This window comes from Trachypithecus francoisi, unplaced genomic scaffold, assembly GCF_009764315.1.
Source record: "Trachypithecus francoisi isolate TF-2019V2 unplaced genomic scaffold, Tfra_2.0 Lachesis_group12, whole genome shotgun sequence".
Classification (NCBI taxonomy): Eukaryota; Metazoa; Chordata; class Mammalia; order Primates; family Cercopithecidae; genus Trachypithecus; species Trachypithecus francoisi.
Window position 1 is genome coordinate 111384443 of NW_022681457.1, and position 15381 is coordinate 111399823.

Here is a 15381-nt window from a genome sequence, read left to right on the forward strand (position 1 = left end):
GGTGGACTTTCCTGGGTACCGCCTTGCACATAGCTTCCCAAGGCCCAACCTCATGGGGAATTGGACAAGGATGGAGAGTAAGACATGACGTGCTCTGTAGCTCATAGAACACAGAGAGGAGTGAGGATTCCGCTGGGGGTGGGGGTTGGGGAAGGCATGACATCAGGTTTTTTTTTTTTTTTGAGACGGAGTCTCGCTCTGCCGCCCAGGCTGGAGTGCTGTGGCCAGATCTCAGCTCACTGCAAGCTCCGCCTCCCGGGTTCACGCCATTCTCCTGCCTCAGCCTCCTGAGTAGCTGGGACTACAGGCACCCGCCACCTCGCCCGGCTAATTTTTTTGTATTTTTTAGTAGAGACGGGGTTTCACCGTGTTAGCCAGGATGGTCTCGATCTCCTGACCTCGTGATCTGCCCGTCTCGGCCTCCCAAAGTGCTGGGAGTACAGGCTTGAGCCACCGCGCCCGGCCGACATCAGGTCTTTTTTTTTTTGAGACGGAGTCTTGTTCTGTCGCCTGGGCTGGAGTGCAGTGGCCGGATCTCAGCTCACTGCAAGCTCCGCCTCCCAGGTTTACGCCATTCTCCTGCCTCAGCCTCCGGAGTAGCTGGGACTACAGGCGCCCGCCACCTCGCCCGGCTAGTTTTTTCTATTTTTAGGAGAGACGGGGTTTCACCGTGTTAGCCAGGATGGTCTCGATCTCCTGACCTCGTGATCCGCCCGTCTCGGCCTCCCAAAGTGCTGGGATTACAGGCTTGAGCCACCGCGCCCGGCCAAGGTTTTTAAGTCATAGGGATACCTCGGGTATTTGCCACACTCCTGCTTTGAGCCTCTTGAATAGGAATTACAAGGTGTGCTGACTCTGAGAATACATACGGAAACAGAGCTGACAAGCGGAATCTCCCAAGGTTCCTCTCTGTTACCTGCAATGTTTGTTACCTGCAGTGTTCGCTGTCAAGGATAAGAGACTCCCTTCCTGGGGAAGGGGTGAGTGGGTGAATTGGTGAGTGGCACAGGTGAGGGCTCAGAATGCCTGTGTTCTATTTCCAGCGCCTGTCACTGAGTCATATTGTGACCTTGCTGAGGTCATGGCTCTGTGTTATTTGTCGGGGGAAAAAATTAGAGGTGGCGAAGCTTGCATTTCCCCCAAGGGATGAGAGCTCTGGAATCTGAGATACCTCCCTGCTCCCCACAAAGCCCACCCATGTCTAGTTCTGCTGATATGAATGAAAAGAATGCTTACATTTGGATCCAAGGAACTTTGGGGGACACTCGAGGAAACAAGTCGTTCCTGCCATGGCAAGATTTGTGGCCACTTTTATCTGCAATATTTCTCCGAAGACCTTTCAAATCATATTCCCATACAAATACTTCTCCATGTGGCCCTCACGTTGTCTGTGGAAAGGAAGAAGAAAGGCATTTTTTCCTTAGTTTCAGGATGAGGAAATCAAGGCTAGGAGTGGTATTTCTCAACAGGTTTGTTACCAAGAGCCCCTTTTAATATTTTACTACCATGCATTCCCCTGTTTTGCAAGCCGTTGCCAACTAAATACTTGCATTTATTAAGTAGAAACTCATCTCTGTTTTTCTTAAAGTCACCTATGAATGCCAGTTCTGCACAAAAGGACTAGCGCTACTATTAAGTTCACTGCCAAGAATTGCAGAATTTAATGCGGGAGACCTCCTCAAAGATAAAGGCCTCATTTTCACCAGACTTTTTTAAATTTTGAAAAGACCTCCTCTTCATAGTATCTGGGGACCCGGCCTGAGAAGTCCCCAGAGAGATCAAGTGGCTTGTGAAAGATTCTGTGGCTAATGGTGGGGCCAGGACCAGACCCAGGATCTTGATTCATATAGGCCAGTGCTCCAGCCAACCAGACCACTTGGCAGAGAGGGCTTGTGTACACACTCAGCCATACAGATACATGGCATGCACATGCAAGATGGCAGCCCAGCCAAATGTGGGGGTCATGAAACAATGATGCTAAGGGCTCAAACCAGTAATAGGTTCCCCTCAGTACAGGAGGGAGCAGCCAAAACCAAGCCTGAGACTGGCAGAGTGCAACAGTTCGGTTCAGGCTGCTTTTGCAGAGTTGCAAGGGTGGGAGATGTGTTTATTCTGCCACCTGCCTGCACTTTGTGTGACTCTTCTGTAATTTATGCATCATTTATATAGGCAGAAGCATTTTCATCCACTCTGGGAGCATTCAGACCACTCCCCCGGGCACCTGCCTCTTTAAGAGCATGAGACCGGGGTGGGGAAGCTGAGCCCTTGAAGCTGGAGATGGCAACGGCAAATTGGGCACCCTGGGAGAGTGGAGACAGAGATGGAGAACTCAGGGAGGTCTGGCTTAGTGGCCTGGAATGTAAGTAGGGGAAGAGCTGCAGGACTCCAGGTGCCTCAAAGCTTCCCCCTGGGTCTCCCCCGCCTCTTCCCCAGGGCTCCTGCAAATATGCTCATCTGTTGAGCCCTTGGCTCCATCCCAGTGGATCAGTGCTTTCATCCCATGGCTCAGAGGCATCAAGTCGGCCTGTACCTTTGGAAGAAGGCCGAGGGCTTAGCCTTATGGCTTCAGAATCCGAGGCTCCACCAATCCCCAGCACGGCCAGGGGCCAGGGCAGGGTCTCTGGGGGCCTGTTGCCCAACAGCTGTTCCCTGGGTTATTTTGGTCTAGTGGGAGTCTGTCAGTTCCAGGGCATTTGGACCAAAATAGCCAACAGCAGGACAATCTCTTGGTAGCTCTGTGGGGACCCCTCTCCATACAGAAGTTTCTAGAATGAGAAGGAAAGGAGTTTGGCATGGGAGTGCTGAAGAGGGAATTTTCCTGCCAGTGTCGGAGACTGATATCAGCAGTTCTTCACTGTCCTTTCATCTCAGCCTTGGCAAGTTCCCGACTGCCTCCCTAGGCTATCCAAGGTGGGTTTTTTTTTTTTTTTTTTTTTTTTTTTTTTTTTTTGAGACGGAGTCTCGCTCTGCCGCCCAGGCTGGATGGAGTACTGTGGCCAGATCTCAGCTCACTGCAAGCTCCGCCTCCCGGGTTCACGCCATTCTCCTGCCTCAGCCTCCCGAGTAGCTGGGACTACAGGCGCTCGCCACCTCGCCCGGCTAATTTTTTTGTATTTTTTAGTAGAGACGGGGTTTCACCGTGTTAGCCAGGATGGTCTCGATCTCCTGACCTCGTGATCCGCCCGTCTCGGCCTCCCAAAGTGCTGGGATTACAGGCTTGAGCCACCGCGCCCGGCCCAAGGTGGGGTTTTGAGGGGGAGAGAGGAAAAGATAATTTTTGAATTTTGTTTTTGACTTCTTGGTCCTCCCTCAAAGCTGGTGAGATATATATTACCCTTTCCCATTTCACAAATGGAGCTACCAGGTTCAGAGAGGCAGAGGCACTGGTCTGAGGCCACACAGCTTGGAAGCCAGACCTGGTGACTCCAGGCCTCAGAGCCTCAGTGGCTGGACCTGTCAGACCGGCAGCTGATCTTTGCGTGGATGCCGGTTCCATCCAGAAGTTCGGGGCCAGCATGGAAAGTGCTGACTGGCCCTGGCCTTCCTTTGGGCCACAGCGGGGGCCCTGGCAACCACCTGCCTCACTCACCCTCCGGCCTAAGATGGTTCAAGTGCAGGTGGGGCAGGGAAAAGGGAAGACCAGCCACTATCTGTCTCTCCTTGGAACCCCGCCCATATTCAGACCAGCAGCCCCTGGCGCGGCACTCGAGAGACTGCGGGGATTGCCCCCGGAGCAGAGTCAGAGTGACCCAGGTCCCACTCCCTTTGGCGACATGGGGTGGCGTGCAGGGAGCGTGCTTTGGCACCAGGCGGGCGCGAGGGGGCAGGGCGCACGCCCGGGACACGCCTTAAGGAAACCGCTCCTGGGCTTGGTAACTGAACTTAGACGTCAAGTGCAGCCGGCCCAGTGCACGCGGCGTCTTACTTCCCGATCTCGGAAATCAGCTGCCAGGGTGGGGCCGCGTTTCGGCGACGGCCCCCGACCCCCCCTACTGCTCCTGCCTCTCCCAAGGGATTTTTCTAGCGGGTTAATTTCCTGTCCCGGGAAATCCTTTGGTGAGTCCCTCGCCCCTCCCTCCCCTCTCCATCCCTACTGTCTGGGCTCCCCCAGTCCTGCGCCGCGCACCATAGCCCTCGCGCGCCCGGGCGCACGCCCTCCCCGCCCGGGCCGCCCTCCGGTTCCTGGCGCCCGGCAGCCAGTGCCTCACTGCGCCGTCTCGCGCCGCCCCGCGCCAGGACTCGCTCCGAGAGCCGCCTCAGTGTCGCCGCGGCCGGCGCGGGCCCCCCGGCCATGCGCCCCAGCGCCCCAGCCTGCGCCGCCGCGGCGCTCGGGCTCTGCAGCCTCCTGCTGCTGCTCGCGCCCGGGCACGCGTGCCCCGCGGGCTGCACCTGCACCGACCCGCACACCGTGGACTGCCGCGACCGCGGGCTGCCCAGCGTGCCCGACCCCTTCCCCCTGGACGTGCGCAAGCTGCTGGTGGCCGGCAACCGCATCCAGCAGATCCCCGAGGACTTCTTCATCTTCTACGGCGACCTGGTCTACCTGGACTTCAGGAACAACTCGCTGCGCTCGCTGGAGGAGGGCACGTTCAGCGGCTCGGCAAAGCTCGTATTCCTCGACCTCAGCTACAATAACCTGACCCAGCTGGGCGCCGGCGCCTTCCGCTCGGCCGGGAGGCTGGTGAAGCTTAGTCTGGCTAACAACAACCTGGCGGGCGTGCACGAGGCCGCCTTCGAGACCCTGGAGTCGCTGCAGGTGCTGGAGCTCAACGACAACAACCTGCGCAGCCTCAGCGTGGCTGCCCTGGCCGCGCTGCCCGCGCTGCGCTCCCTGCGTCTGGACGGGAACCCCTGGCTCTGCGACTGTGACTTCGCCCACCTCTTCTCCTGGATCCAGGAAAACGCATCCAAACTGCCCAAAGGTGAGCCGGGCCGGCTGGGCTGGGGGAGGGAGGGGGCCAGGGAGAGGCCACCCCAGACCCCAGTCTGGGTGCGAGGAGTCTTGGGTTGAGTTTGGAAGCGGAGGCTTGGGGGATCCTGAACTTTTCCTGGGTCTCCGCTGAGGAAGTGGGTGGAGAGGGACACATCTGGAATTCTTTGGAGTTTCTGAACCCCGAGGCTGGACTTCTTCCCCTGTTTCTCCAGTAACTCACTTTCCCAAGTTAGGGACCTTCCTGTTCTCGGGATGCCCCGGATCATCTCCCTGGGCTTTGGGTCCTAGGACTGGCGGGTGTGGATCACTTGTAGGTCTCTGGTAAGCAGAATGCAGCCTACTGTATGGAAAAAGGCCCTATTCTCAGTACCGTGCACGGGGAGTCAGCCAGTTCCAAGGGCTATCCAGCAGCCTCCCGAGCCTAACCTGGCCTCTCAGCTTCTCTGCTCCAGTTTGCTCTTCTGTCTAATATGGGTGAGGAAGATTTCTGATGAGGAATAATGGCAGCCCATTAAGAGCCAATGATGCAGTAATGATTTGTATTTTTCTGTGGCTTTTCAGCCAGATGTGAAAAAGCTGAACCAAAATGTAGGGGGCTGATGCCCCCTTTGCTTTCCTGGTGCACCCTTCCAATGGCAGCATGGGCATACGTACCCGCTTGGCAGACGGGAACACCAGGGCAGAGGGAGTTAAGGGGCCCCATTAAGGCCCAGAGGAAGGAAGCAGGGGTGGAGCTGAGAAGGAGGGGACCCCAGCTCATCCACAGGGATGAGTACCCAGAGTGAGGTGGCAGGTGGGTGTCCTTCCCCCAAGTGGATTCCAGCCTTCCACTTGTGACCCTGTGAGCACCAGTGCCCGCAGTGACCTCTCAGAGCTGAACTCTGTCTCCCACCTTGCTCCCAAGATTTCAGCAGAATTGGAACCACAGCTGCAAGGCACACATCACCAAAGGTGACATACATGCAGATTTAGCTTCAGAATATATTTTTCCCCCATTTATGGAGAAATCAAGGATGCTGTTCATCTGTGTGCTGAACTCCTGCATTCGTATCTTCATTCCCAACTGTCATCAAACACACCCCATGCTTTGGGGTGCTCACTCCTCAGCAAATGCAGGCCCCTGAGCCAGCACTTTCAGCCCAGGCTGGCTGAAATTCCGAAAACGATCTGGCCTGCAGGGTGCAGAGTCCCCACCTTTAAACTGTGTCCTCATCCACTTGTCTGGCTCCCCAGACCCTCCCCACCAGTAGACTCGGTCCTGGAGACAGGAGTGACCGGATGAAGAGCTCACGGTGGGATGGGGTGCACCTCAATTCTGCTTGCTTCTGCCTTTCGTTTTCAGCGGGGTTGGAACTATTCACCCCTGTTGTTGGTTGGGTTGGTTTATTGGCTCCAGTTGTCTTCCAAGTGAAGGCAAGGTGTTATGAAGTCAGGAGCTGTGGGTTTGTCTCAGTTCTGCCATGGTGGCTGTGACCTTGAACAGACTGCTTGTCCCATGTAGGCCTGTTTCCTCATCTCTAGAATACTTGAGTTGACCTCTAAGATCTCCAAAGAGCCTGGATTTGGAGTCTGAAGACATGGGTTTAAGTCCTGGCCTAAAATCTGGGGGACTCTGGGTGGGTCACTCAGTTTTGGTTTTTTTTTTTTTTTTTTTTTTAGACAGAGTCTTGCTCTGTCACTCAGGCTAGAGTGCAGTGGCATGATCTCGGCTCACTGCAAGCTCTGCCTCCCGGGTTCGAGCCATTCTCTTGCCTCAGCCTCCCGAGTAGCTGGGACTACAGGCGTCTGCCACAATGCCCGGCTAATTTTTTGTATTTTCAGTAGAGACGGGGTTTCGCCATGTTAGCCAGATGGTCTCGATCTCCTGACCTTGTGATCCACCCACCTCGACTTCCCAAAGTGCTGGGATTTCAGGCGTGAGCCACCGCCCCCGGCCGGGTCACTCCACTTTTTTAAGCTTCACCTTCCCTTTGAGTGAAATCAGGATATGGGTAATGCTGTGTAGTCCATCCGACCCAGTGGTTGTCGGGATCCAAACAAGGTGATGTGGGTGAGAGTAATAAGAGCAATGGAAGCAAAATGTTCCTCCTCCTGCTCTCTGTGATGTGGGGAAGAAACTGGACTAATATGGGAAAGACTGGAGGAAGGATGGACAGGTTCAGAGCAAGGAGCCGTGTCCAGGGCCCTGGAAACAGGGGTTGGGGGTGTGGCTTTGTCTCAGCCAGTAGGGAGAGGATAGACGCAGCTCCAGGGCACCTCACAGGGTGCAGTGCCACGAGCAGCTCTGGTCTCACTGCCACTGTCCACGCTGTGTGGCCCGAGAGTGTCTCCTAAACTGTGAGCCAGATGCAGGGTGGGTGGTGGAGGTCCCAGCACATACCTTGAAGTGAGACCCACATTCAGGTTTGGACTCAGGTTTATAATCCTAGGCAAGTCCCTGACCTCTCCAAGCCTCAGCTTCTCTGCATCTGGATTCAGAATGTGGTAATGGTGTCCTCTGCCGTGCTTGCTGTGAGATTTAAATCAGATCATCTCTGTAAAGGACACTGTCTTGTTTAGCGTGCAGTAGGTGCTCAATAGGTGTTCATCGCCCCCTCCCTCCTCCTCCTGCATTTGTGCTTTTGCTACTTTTCACAGAGACAGCTCAGAGCCCAGACCGGCGCCAAGCTGCTTGCCTTCAAATCCTGCCTCTACTTCTTACTGATTGTGCGATCTTTTTGTACCCGTTTCCTCACCTGTAAAATGGGGCTGATACAGTACCCACCTTCTAGGCTTGTTAGGAGGGTTAAAAGGACATTATTTATAAAGGACCGAGAACAGTGCTTGGCTTACAGTGTGTACTATATCAGTGTTTTAATTGGCGCTGTTGTTATTATCCTGTTTTGACTAAAGAAGTGATGTAGTTTGCCTTAGATCACACAGAGAGTTAAACCCAGAGCTGGGGGTGCACCAGGATCTCCTGGCTCAAAGCCCCTCCTCCATGAAGACCACCCACTTCCTGACAGAGAAAACCAGGCTCCACTAGGGTACAAGTTCCAGGGCTTTCTAGGCAAGCCTTCTGCCTCTTCCAGGGGAGGAAATTGAAGGAAGGAGCAAAGAGGAGCCTGCCCTTGCTTTCCCTTGCCTCCCTGCCCCCTTGTCCCCCAGAGAAGCAAGACAGAGCCCAGGGCGTTCTCCCTGTGACCTTGTCTAGCTGTGACAGTTGCAGACATTGTGCTGTCTGCCAGGTGAGCCTCCCCCTGTGGCCACAGGGCTGATGGGGAGCACTCAGCCTCAGAGCATGCAGCAGAGGGGAGGAAGAAAAGGCTGTCAAGGCCCAGTGGTACCCTCCGTCCAGGCTCTTCCATGGTCCAGGGGCTGGGGGAATCTGAGTCTGAGGACTGAGGAGGAACTGCCTTGCTGGTGGGAGGAGGGCCAAGGGATGCCAGAATACCCAGCAGCCAATCAGCAAAAACCAAAACACAACAATGCAACAAACCAAAACACCCAAGATGCCCAATTAATGTTGAATTTCAGATAAATGACAGGTAATATTTTAGTATAAGTAGGTCCCATGTAATATTTGGGACGTATCCAAAACATTATTTATTGTTTTTCTGAAATTTAACATGAATTGGGGATCCTGTATTTTATCTGGCAACCCTACCACCCTACCTTATGGGTACAAGCCGCCTTGTAGTTTACAAGTGCTGTCTCTTTTAATACAACAGCAGTGCCTAGCAGATACCTTTACCTACGGCTTACCTAACAAGAAACAAAAGAGGTACAAAGAAGTGAAGAGGTTTGCACAGGTTACATAGTGGCTGAGGTGAGCTTGAATTCAGGAGTGTCGAACCCACACCCAATTCTTTCTGATAGACATAGAAAACGAGAATGAGGCCAGGCACAGTGGCTCATGCCTGTAATCTCAACATTTTGGGAGGCCTAGGCACACAGACCACTTGAGGTCAGGAGTTCAAAATCAGCCTGGCCTACATGATGAGGCCCCCGTCTCTACTAAAAAAATACAAAAAAAGTTAGCTGGGAATGGTGGTGGGCACGTATAATCCCAGCTATTTGGGAGGCTGAGGCAGGTTTGAACCTGGGAGGCAGAGGTTGCAGAGAGCTGAGATTGTGCCACTGCACTCCAGCCTGGGTGGCAGAGTGAGACTCTGTCTCAAAAAAAAAAAAAAAAAAAAAAGAGGGAGAATGAGAGTATCCCCAGCACGCCCCGCCCCCGACATCACTGATCCATTTGGGTGACAGTGGCCTAGTCTGGTGGTTCTCCTGTGAGACAGTGGGGTTCCAGGCAGTTTAGGACAGTGTATCGCCAAAAGGACAGTGATGATCCCTTTTTTTTTTTTGAGATGGAGTTTTACTGTTTTTGTCCAGGCTGGAGTGCAGTGGCGCAATCTCGGCTCACTGCAACCCAAGTTCAAGCGATTCTCCTGCCTCAGCCTCCCGAGTAGCTGGGATTACAGGCATGCGTCACCACACCTGGCTAATTTTGTATTTTTAGTAGAAATGGGGTTTCACCACGTTGGTCAGGTTGGTCTCGAACTCCTGACCTCAGGTGATCGCGCCTCAGCCTCCCAAAGTGCTGGGATTACAGGCGTGAGGCACCATGCCCGTCTGATCTCTTTTTAAGTATTAGAAAGGGCTCCAGATCTGGAAGCCAAGGCAGAGCAGGAGAGTGAGGAGGGCTCAGAGGAGACCAGGAAGCAGTACAAGGACACTGTCTTCACCTGGCAGTGATCTTCAAAGCCTTTCACATCGTCACATTATCTTCTCTGCATAGCAGCCCAGCGAAGTGGGCAGGAGATAAAGACACAAAAGTCGGGAGCACCATGGTGTTTCTCAAAGTGTCACCCGAGAACCACCTGCCTGAGAATCTCCAGGGGAGCTTGTGTGAAGTACAGATGGATTCACAGGCCCCTAGATCTACGACTGAATGAGGGCTTGGGGGTAGGGGGCTGAGGCCTGGGGATCTGCATTTTAGCAAGCTCCACACCTCCAGGGGATTCCTGTGCATGAGAGAGCTGGGGCTTTTCCCTCGCTCTGTGGTGCAGTAACTCACTCACTGTGGGACTGTGGATAAGCTGCCTGTCCTCTGTGCCTTAGATTTTTCTCTAATAAACAAAGAGTGTAGGTAGGAAGACCATAAGGCTCCTTCCAAGTCTGAAGTTCTACAGTTTTAGGGAAGGGGAGATTGACGTGGTTTTAAAAGTTAGGAAGTCGAGGGCCCCAGGGGAGGTGACCTCAAAGACCCCTCTGCTGGAGTTTAGGGGGCTGTAGTCTCTGTGCATTTGGGAGGGCAGAGCTCTTGGGTGCACTGGGGCTCTGGGCTCCTGGGCCTGAAATGCTGTCACAGTGTGGAAGGACTTTATACATGCTGTCCCTAGCCCTGGTCCTGGGCCATAGGGAGAAAATGCCGCTGGGTTTGAGAAACCGAGGCCAGTGGGCATGAGGCTTGGTAGGGGTCATTAGACTCTGGGCTTGGCTTTGGAGGGGCACAGAGCAGCTGACAAGCCCACAGCATGCCTGGGAGTGTATCACAGGAGGGGCACTTGGCATGTGTCAAGGTGGGAGGCTGCATTCACCCAGGCACCCTCTGGCACCTCCCTTTCTAGCCGCAGCCACGTGTAGCCTGAAGGTCACAGCCCACAGCGCTAGGAAAGAGATTCGAGCTGATTCTCTTGCTTTACGACCTTGAAGCATGGAGGTGTAGGGAGGGGCAAGGCTGGGAGGAAGGACGGACTGGGGCGGAATTAGACAGAACCACATGTCATGCCTTGGGTCTGTGGTGAACCCTGGCTCCTGGGTGGAGACAGCTTCCCAGAAGAGATCCACTAAAGAGCGTCTGGAGCATCTGAGCATTCAGGGGCTTGGGTGCCCCATGGGGCAGACCCCGAAGGCACCATCCTGTCTAGGAAGGGCATCATGGCAGGCAGGTCACATCATTTAACCCCATCAGCTTATCAGGCCTGACGTGGGGCTTGCTGGGGGAGCCGCTCCCCATCTCCCCGAAGCTCCACTTCTGTTTTCTGATGTCAGACCCTGTGAGGGCCTGGGTTGGTCAGAGGAACGAGGAGTTCTTGTCATACTGAGAGCATAAATGGTATTTCAGCCTAAGGGACAAACCCGGTGCTTGCCTGAAGGTCACACTGGTCCTTTCTCCCGGGTGACTCTATTTCTTTTTCTTCTTTGAGAAAATAAAAGCAGCTTTATGTTCCTGTTGATAAAAAATAACAGGCTCCTGTTATTAAACTGGGGAAATGCCAAAAGTATCATGAAGAAAATAAAAGGTATCCAGAATCCCCTTGCTATTAAAATTTTGCTGTATTTTATTCTAGTTGTATTCTTACATATATGTATATTTAAACAGATTGATGTTATACTATACATTCGCAAAATGATTTTTTTCTGTTACTGGATTGGGAGCATTTCCTGTCATTAGAGTTGTTGGAGGATTTAACTTGAAATGGCCTTGAGAATAGGTCATTTTATAGATTTATGAATTGGACCCATCCCCTGTTGTTAGAAGCGTGGGTTGTTCCCTTTTAGTTTTGTATGTAGGCAGTGCTGAGCTGAATATCCTTACACATGGAAAGTCTGTGGAAACCTCTGGTTATTTTATTTGGGGTGGAAACACAGGGTGAAAGTCTATGCTTTTTTTATATTTTTGAGACGGAGTCTCGCTCTGCTGCCTAGGCTGGAGTGCCGTGGCGCGATCTCAGCTCGCTGCAACCTCCGCCTCCCGGGTTCAAGCTCTTCTACTGCCTCAGCCTCCACAGTAGCTGGGATTACAGGTGTCTGCCACCATGCCCAGCTGATTTTTGTATTTTTAGTAGAGATGGGGTTTTACCATGTTGGCAAAGCTGATCTCGAGCTCCTGACTTGAGGTGATCTGCCCACCTTGGCCTCCCAAAGTGCTGGTATTATAGGCGTGAGCCGCTGAGCCCAGCCAAGTCTATCCTTTTTTTTAACCCCCTGAATGCCTTAATGGTGCCAGCTGCCTGGCACCATTAGCAGAGAGGACAGGTGCAGCCACACCTTTCCCATTGCTTTTGTTTGTTTGTTTTGAGATGGAATTTCGCTGTGTCACCCAGGCTGGAGTGCAGTGGCATGATCTCAGCCCACTGCAACCTCCACCTTCAGGTTCAAGTGATTCTCCTGCCTCAGCCTCCCAAGTAGCTGGGATGACAGGTGCATGCTACCACACCCGGCTAATTTTTGTATTTTTAGTAGAGATGGGGTTTCACCATGTTGGCCAGGCTTGTCTCAAACTCCTGTCCTCAGGTGATCCACCCACCTTGGCCTGGCAAAGTGCTGGGATTACAGGTGTGAGCCACCGTGCCTGGCCCCCAACATTTTTTATTCTCATTTTTAAAAAATGTTTTTCAATTTGCTGGGCAAAATAACATCTCCTTATTGCTTTAATTTGCGTTATTTGCTTACCGGTGAAGTGAACATTTTGCGTGTGTTTAAACCTGAGAGAGCCGTGTTCCTGGGCAGAGGCTTACTGAGGTCTCAGTTTTCATGCAAGTGAAAACTGTCCTGCTGTTGATGAGTCGGTGCATGTCCTGTGTGCCACAGTTCACTGCATGTTTAACTTGTCTCTTAGAGTTGAGTCACTGGGGTGTCACCTTTCTCACCATTATCAGTGTCCAGGAGCCAGGTGCCAGCTCTTATGGGCACTGTGGTCTGGCTTTCTGGTGCCAAGCCAACTGCAAGTTTCACATAAGGCAGCCTCACCGAGAGGTCTGCCTTAGGTGCTCCCTGGAGAGCCCCCACAGGGTCATCCTACTCTGGCCTCAAAAACCAGATCTTTCTGAAAATGTTCCACTCATCCAGTTACTCTATCCATGAACTCAAAGGGAACCCTTTTTGCTGAACAACGTAAGACAGTGGACAGATAGCCCCAGGGGGACCCAGGAGGGGATTTGGTTTGAAGAGGACAGTATCACCAGTAGGTACAGCAGGCAAGTTCCAGCCGACTCAGTTACCGAAAGTGTTAAGCCCTTTAAGCCAAGTGGCTGTGTGGTTCCTACTGTCCTAGCATCTTGTGGTCTGGAACACAGTTTGCAGGGATGAGGTGCTTGCCCAGCCTTATCAACCTTCGGGTTGGTGCGGGCTGTGAAAATGCATCAGGGCCAGGCGTGGTGGCTCAAGCCTGTAATCCCAGCACTTTGGGAGGCCGAGGCGGGCGGATCGCCTGAAGTCAGGAGTTCAAGACCAGCCTGGCCAAGATGGTGAAACCCCATCTCTACTAAAAATACAAAAAACTAGCCGGGTACAGTGGCACACGACTGTAATCCCAGCTACTTGGGAGGCTGAGGCAGGAGAATCGCTTGAACCTGGGAGTCGGAGGTTGCAGTGAGCTGAGATCATGCTACTGCACTCCAGCCTGGGCGACTGAGTAAGATTCTGTCTCAAAAAATAAACAAACAAACAAACAAACCAACCAACCAACAAAAGCCTCAGGACCTCCAGCCTGCTGCTGTCAGCCGCACCCTGCGTAGGAGACTAGGAGGGTCTCAGTGGGGCTGTGGGAGTGAGTGAGCCAAGGAATGCACATTCCTAAGGGTCATCCAGGGACGGGCCCAAATCACTGGACTTTGTTTTTGTTTTCAGCAAATACCCCTCGGTGACTTCAGCTGGCAAAGCATATCCGGATTGCCTTCAGCCAAGGCAGGGCCCAGAATGCACATTCTCAGGGTTTCTTTCCGAGATTGGGTTGTTGTGATCTTGGTCAAATCCCTGGTAGCCTCCTGCTATGCAGGAGGGAGGGAGCGGCTACTCTGCCCCCATCTGCGGGAGTGGTGCTAGGAGGGGAGAGGAGTCCTGGAGAGGCGCTGCAATGTTCTTCCCTCCTCTGCTAGGCACAGCGGGAGTAGTGATGGACAGAGTTCAGGATGCCGAGGCCACAGGTCTCAGTTTAACCCCAGCTGAATTGGACAGCTTTGCTTATCAATTCACAGAAACAGAAACCAATGTCATCTGGAGTAAGCAAATAGGAGAGTTACCCTTAAAGACACAGGTTTGGCCAGGAACCCTTGGTGGTCAACAGTCAAGCCCCAGGAAGTCGTGGGAGCAGAACTGGGTCACAGGAAACACAGCACCCCCTTTCCTCGCTGATATGCTTGTCTCTGCTTCTCATACTGTTTTTTCTTTCTTTCTTTGTTCCTCTTTTCTTTTCTTCTTTCTTCTTTTCTTTTTTCTTTCTTACTTTATTTCCTTTCGTTTCTTTTCCCCTCCCTCCCTCTCTCTCTTTTCTTTCTCTCTCTCCTTCTTTCTTTTCTTTTTCTTTCTTTCTTCTTTTTCTTCCTTTTCCCCCTTCCCCTTCCTTCCTTCCTTCCTTCCTTCCTTCCTTCTCTTTCCCCCTCCCTTTCCCTCGCCTCCCCTCCCCCTCTCCTCTGTCTTTTGACAGAGTCTCGCACTGTTGCCCAGGCTGGAGTACAGTGGCACAATCTCGGCTCACTGTAAGCTCTGCCTCTCAGGTTCAAGCGATTCTCGTGCCTCAACCTCCTGAGTAGCTGGGATTACAGGTGTGTACACTACCACACCCAGCTTTTTTTTGTATTTTTAGTAGAGAAGGGGTTTTGCCACATTGGCCAGGCTGGTCTCAAACTCCTGGCCTCAAGTAAACTATCCCCCTTAGCCTCCCAAAGTGCTGGGATTACAGGCGTGAGCCACTGTGCCCAGCCTCATGCTGTTTTCTTAGTTTTCTCTCTGTGTATTGATGGGCTTTCTCTGTTTTCCTATCCATGTGGCAAAAAATATGTACTGTGGTTACCATGGGTCTGGGGCAGGGCTGGGCAGGCCACCCCCAGGTGTCCATGACTGTCTGTGCTTCCAATGAGCTGTCTGATGGCAGATAAGTCCCCTGATGTTCCTGGTCCTCAGTGTCCCCTAGTCAAATGTAGGTGATAGCGTCTCTCCTTTGACCTCAAATAATAGTCATATAAAGAAGTTTTTGAGCGATTTCCTCCATCACCACATATAGAAGCTGTTATTATTTTGTCTTTGTTTAAAGCATAGAAATGTGGCCAAATAGACCAGATAGGTATACAGACTTACAAAACCCACTGAACTAAGGAATTGCCTGTCAAATCCCAAACGTGTGACAACCCACGCAGACAGCAGGATCTGGGAAAGCACGTCCTCCCCGCGGCTCTCGGCCGGCTCTCGCACTTCGGAGGCTGCCAATCAAGAGTCCCCTGGCGTCCCATCTTCTCCATCCTCCCAGCTGGATATCTGGTAAATGTCAAGGTCAGGTAGTCAGGACCTTGAGGGAGCTGTGGGCCATTCAAGATGAAGGGGCAGCTTCTCAAAGGCCAATAGAAAGCGAACAGACAAGGACCGTGGTCCCAATCCCGGCTCCAGCGTTAGCTCCCAGTGGGATCTAAGAGTCACGTGCTTCTCTCGGCTTCACCCTTCTCATCTCCCAGAGAGTGGATTTTCCCAGA

The 15381-nt window shown here is 52.8% G+C and overlaps 1 protein-coding gene across 1 annotated transcript in view; it reads left to right on the forward strand.

The window, feature by feature from the left end:
* Positions 1 to 3884: 3884 nt before the first annotated feature.
* Positions 3885 to 15381, forward strand: part of LRRC38 (leucine rich repeat containing 38) — a 45058-nt gene continuing 33561 nt past the window's right edge. Inside the window, exon 1 of the mRNA XM_033228289.1 lies at positions 3885 to 4922. Coding sequence (XP_033084180.1) covers positions 4292 to 4922 — 631 coding nt within the window. The 5' untranslated portion in view covers positions 3885 to 4291. The remainder of the gene's footprint in view (positions 4923 to 15381) is intronic.